At 38.3% G+C, this 5,875-nt stretch overlaps 1 protein-coding gene across 1 annotated transcript; it reads left to right on the forward strand.

Annotated features, from left to right (window-relative positions):
• The first annotated feature begins 954 nt into the window (after positions 1 to 954).
• Positions 955 to 5,595, forward strand: LOC117419496 (dual specificity protein phosphatase 6). Its single transcript, XM_034032281.3, has 3 exons — positions 955 to 1,937; positions 2,348 to 2,785; positions 3,782 to 5,595. The coding sequence occupies exons 1-3, from the start codon at positions 1,535 to 1,537 to the stop codon at positions 4,087 to 4,089; spliced, it is 1,149 nt and encodes a 382-aa protein (XP_033888172.1). The 5' UTR covers positions 955 to 1,534; the 3' UTR covers positions 4,090 to 5,595.
• The last annotated feature ends 280 nt before the right edge of the window (positions 5,596 to 5,875 follow it).

Here is a 5,875-nt window from a genome sequence, read left to right on the forward strand (position 1 = left end):
GTTTACTTGGAAGAAACACATACTGTGTAACTTTAAATGAAGCCAAAAATGGTTGTTTCTTGTATGAGTCACACAAACAACCCAATTCATACAATCTATTGCAATGCACATGTGTGTCTGCATTGTGTAGGAATATAGTTAATCAAATACATCGCCCGCAGAAAGCCTTCAGATGTTTGGATGTTGTATAACGTTTTAATGCTGACGTTAACGCTGCTGCATTGATCCACAAGCATGTTTAATTAAATAAATAAATAAATAAATAAACTGAAAACTTGAACCAATACGCATTGGTGGAAGTGTGTGATTGATGAACTTTTTTTCTTCAGATTTACAGATTATCGTTAAACATTTATAAGTGAATTGTTTTTTGCCTTAATTACCGGTCTATATTACTATCAATGTTTTGCAATGTTATAGTGTATTATTATTATTATTATTATTATTATTATTATTATTATTATTATTATTATTATTATTTAGCTCTTTATTGGCTTACCTGCGTTTTCATTCACTTACATACCGTTGCAATCAGTGTTAGTTAGAGCGAGTGTCATGTCTTATGTGTTGCAAAAATACCTAGACTCTTCACAATATTTATTGTATTGCTGCTAATTTTTGGCTTGTAGTGCGTGTGTATAAATTGGCGTTGCTGTGTCACTGAATTTAACCAAAGGGAAACTTGAGAACAAGGAAGGATCCCCCAACAAAAAAATAAATAATCATAATAATCTGTGCCCTCCTCCCTCTTCCTCTTCTCCTGCAGTGGCACTGCTGTTACTGTTTGTTTGCACTCGGCTGATCCAGAGCGGAAATTCCTTTCCGTTTTTGTGAATGACAAACTCATTAGCAATTCATCAACACAGTCTGTTCCATCCGGCCCCGTCTCCAAGGCAACCAGAGCTCGATGTGCTCTCATTGGCTGGCCGACATAATGTATACATTGAGACGCTTCGAGTTTGTATCCATTCAAGAGCTTGCCGCGGCTAGGAGCGTGTTGAAAAGGACACAGATGCGTCTGTCAAACCGAGACTTTAAATTAATTTACAAACTTCTCGAAAACATTTGCAGAAACTGCAAACTCGCAAGGTTGTACAGATTAAAGATTGAAGATATTTGCAACTCCGCTTTCGGATTTTCTTTTTTGCTTTGAATGCGAAAACATTGTGCAACTGGAAGACACATCGGCAAGCCGCATACTACTAGGAACTGCCACATACAGTCAATGATTCATTGATAACTGCACTGGCACGTATGAGCTGTAGTGTGGGGCACTAGTGTCTGCAGTCTAAGGCCCACACTTTATTTTTTCCAGATTATTTATTATTATTATTGTTATTATTGTTTATTATTATTATTATTATTATTATTATTATTATTATTATTATTATTATTGTTTAATTTAATTTGGAATCGATTTTTTGTAGATTCAGGCGCACATATCGTTAAAATGCTCCAGTATAATAAGTAGTGTGTGTATTGGTCACCGGTATACATTAATTCTTCTCTATCGCCTCCAAAGTAATTTTTACTAATGCTAGATAAACTCAGACCCGTTAATTTCAATTCGGTAATAAAAACGATGAGCAAGACCGTGGGTTGGCTGAAAGAGCAGCTCCAGACAGGCAACGACAGTCTGCTGGTAATGGACTGCCGAGCCCAGGAGCTCTACGAGTCCTCGCATGTCGAGGCAGCCATAAACGTGGCTATCCCCAGCCTCATGCTTCGGCGACTCAAGAAGGGCAACCTGCCTATCAAGTCGCTGTTAGCTAACGGGGAGGACAAGGAGAAATTTGTCCGAAGGTGTAGGACAGACACAATCGTGCTTTACGATGAGTACAGCAGCGAGTGGAATGAGAACGTGGACGGGGACTCCGTGCTGGGGCTCCTGTTGAGGAGAATGAAGGATGAAGGCTACAGGGCTTTTTACTTGGAAGGTAAGGAACAAACCGTTATATTATATAACGCTCCCTGTAGTGCAGGAAGGCATGCTGCATGCATGCACCACACAGTAGTTGGTGGTTGCAATTATGCGGCTGGGGATTTCAAGGGTAGGCGCCCGTGGATTCTGCTTAACGTTATGTTATGGCAATGTAATTGTATTACTGTTATGGCCAATGTGTCACTTTCGAATTTCACATTTCCTGTGTTAAGTGCTTGTAATTTTATTTTTCGGAATTAAATCAAGTCATGGTATTGTTTTCGCTAGATATTTAACTTTTTGTTAAATAATAATAATGATGCATTTAAGACGATTGCATTGGAAATAATTAAATTTGATAATTAATTTGATAATAATTAAATTTGATCATTGTATTTATCTTGCTTTTCTCTTTTTTATTTGCAGGCGGATTTAATACATTTCAAGCAGAGTTTCCTGCACACTGCGAAACTAATCTGGACAGCTCCTGCAGCAGCAGCAGCTCGCCCACAACGCCAGTGCTCGGGTTAGGGGGGCTCAGAATCAGCTCTGACTCTTCCGATATCGAATCAGATGTTGACCGGGACCCCCACAGTGCCACCGACTCTGATGGCAGCCCCTTGTCCAATACCCAGCCTTCTTTCCCTGTTGAAATCCTGCCTCACCTCTACCTGGGATGTGCCAAAGACTCCACCAACCTAGACATTTTGGAAGAATATGGCATTAAGTACATCCTGAATGTGACCCCGAATCTCCCGAACCTGTTTGAGAATGCTGGGGAGTTCAAGTACAAGCAGATCCCCATCTCCGATCACTGGAGCCAGAACCTCTCTCAATTCTTTCCCGAGGCAATCGGCTTTATTGGTAAGTTTGCTGTTCAAGTGTTAACAGAGAAACTGAAGTTGCTTCTTTCAGAAAAATGTGACGTTTGGGAAAACACATCATGTACAGTATGTACACAGATATCTGGATTCACCTTCCACAATCCATAAATATGCAACATAACTTTGGCAGGTCATACACTTAAAAAATATTTAAAGTGCATGTTTTTAAAACGAGTAATTTGTCTTTTTATTTTAATGAGATCAACTAACTATATACCCAACAAATATTTAAACTGTACGCAATACAGCAGTTTAGCTGCATGTTGCAACACCATTTGTACTCCTTTGGGTTCTCAGCCAAGGTTAATGGAATTATAATACCAAGGGTTGCATTGCAAGGGAAGGGGGTTTGTAATGTGAGCCCAGCAGGAAAGGATTTCTTCTGGAAGCCACAGAGAAACTAATCTAGGGCATTGTAATGCATTTCCATTTACAAAGGAGCCCATTTTCAGGGAATGTTGACATCCTGTTGCTCTTAATGGGCCGCCCCCATGACTTCCCCTTACTCTCTAAAACGCCTGAATGGCACCATTGTAAGTGGATCAGTAGTTGGAAGAGTAATTTAATAGACGTTCATAGTCCAGTTTGTTCCTGTTGGAGAAATTCAATACCATATTGCATAATTTCTTCCTCATTCATATGCAGGCGTGCTGATTGAGGGCTTTTTTGTCTTCTATGAGCTAGAGAAACTACAGTAATTATTTTGAACAATCGATGCCCACCATTAGAGCTAGTGTAGTATTAAGCTTGTCAAAAATAAACAATCTGTCAAGCTTCCTCTCCTTATCCCCTCAACTGCAAAGTGCATCTGTGTAATTAAAGTTACAAAAGCAAACATGTTCTTGTGCAATGTACTTGTTGAACACTGAAAGTTCACACCACTGTGCCCTGGTTAACATTTTGCTTGCTATGCCCGATTTGCTAATAGCATAGAGAACTCAAACCTAATTTTGTTATTCACATTTTTGTCTTTAAGATGAAGCACGCAGCAAGAAGTGTGGTGTTTTAGTCCACTGCTTAGCTGGGATCAGCCGTTCCGTTACAGTGACCGTGGCATACCTGATGCAGAAGCTAAACCTGTCCATGAATGACGCCTATGATATAGTAAAGATGAAGAAGTCTAACATTTCCCCTAACTTCAATTTCATGGGCCAGCTGCTGGACTTTGAGAGGACCCTCGGATTGAACAGTCCTTGTGATAACCGAATCACTACCCAGCCTCTCTACTTCACTACTCCCACCAACCACAACGTTTTCCAGCTCGACCCTCTCGAGTCCACGTGAGCACAGTCAGCCCTGACCTGCCGGTGACTGCTCTGGAAATATTTTTTTGTCTTTTGTCAAGAACCTTTTGACAAGATTGACGGAACTGGTCTGAACTAACAGCTGTCGGATGTGCTTACTGAAGACGTGGGAGACTAATCTATGGAAGCAGCTGTAGCAGAGAGGGAGGGCCATAACTCTCCTTTCTTTTTCTTTTTCTGTCTGTCTCTTTTGAACTGAGACATTTAATTATTCTAAAGGTTAAGAGAGACAAGGTGCACAGTTGCATGTGGGCAGTAGACTGGAAAACCAAGAATTCCAAAGAGATGTGGTTGGTTGAACTGGACTTTTTACAAGCACTTGCGCCTACAGGCTGATTTTAGCTTTGGGTGTATAGCAGCTTATATATACATGTTTGTTTTATTTATTTTGTAATATATATAATAGTCTTCCGTGAAGACTGGCTATAAGTGGGGGGTATCTTACTGAATTACAGCAGGTTTTGATATTCCCCTGCTTTTTGTGGAGAAGTCTGTGTTTTTAAACCATCTATTATATAAATTGTAAAATAAATATCTCTTAATAGTGCAGCCTTGCTCTCTTGTATCTGAAAAAAAAAAAAAACCACAACTGTAAATCGGTGGGTACTGATAGTTTTCCATGTATGCATCCCAAGTAATAATCTTTATATAATTGTTTTAATATGCCAAATATGAATTGTATATTTGCATTTTGGTTGAGTCTGACCATTCTCTAGTTCTGATGCTTAATGTATGGGTTAAATCTATAGGCCTTTCTTTTGCTTTCATAAAAACAAATTAGAACCACTTGCTTTATGCCTTTAGCTCTGTACATAGAAGTGCATATGCCCTTAACCTTCCTATGATTTTTTTTACAGTGCCCCCTACAAGCCTAAACACAGAGATAGGTGTGTTCCTCTTAATGTGTCACCATGGTGTATAGAAAGAAGAATTGTACTCTATTTTAATGTTAGTAAGTTATGGGTGATTTGTGTTAATAGTGACCTATGTTAATATGATCATAATGCACTGTATTGCATGGAATATAGCATAGTTGATCCTCTATATGATAGTTGTTGCTTTTTAAGTGAGGAATTTTGGCCTGCCAGTGGAAGGTGGAATCGAGGAGGGTTAAAGCAAGTGGAGTTTGTTTCTGTGCAAGTGGCTGATCTTTTGTTTGTTTTTAATATTCTGGTGGGAGCTATATATATGTTTGTGTGTGTGTATGTATATAATATAATTATACGCACACATAAACAGAGATGCATTACCTCTGTGTCAGTCATCTTCAGGGAACTTTAATCACACAATGCAATAGTCCATGGTAAAGAAAAGAGAGACAAATAGACATCTGTTTTTACTGCACTTGTAGAGATGGTCAATGAGAGAGTGACCCCCTCCCCCTACACTATCCTATTGTTGGTAGAAAGTGGGAGTCTGGATTTATCTTAAGAATGTACACATTTAAATTATTAATAAACAGCTATTTTGTCTATTCAGAACTGTACTTTTGACAGTTGTTTCTTCATTTGGGGGTGTTATTATGAAATACCAAATGTGTGTTTTTTTGTTTTTTTTTTTTGTTTAATAAATACCAAGAGTTCCACAGCCAATTTTAAAATTAAATTAATTGATGTTATTTAACCCAAGCAAGTTATATTTTCAAATAAAAGTAGTACATGCATATAGTACAGTAATTTCTAGAACACTATTTTAAAAGAAACACATTTGCCATTTTTTATTAGGCACAAACACATTCTTTTTTTATATTTACAAAATAAATAACT

The sequence above is a fragment of the Acipenser ruthenus genome, chromosome 14, assembly GCF_902713425.1.
Source record: "Acipenser ruthenus chromosome 14, fAciRut3.2 maternal haplotype, whole genome shotgun sequence".
Lineage (NCBI taxonomy): Eukaryota > Metazoa > Chordata > Actinopteri > Acipenseriformes > Acipenseridae > Acipenser > Acipenser ruthenus.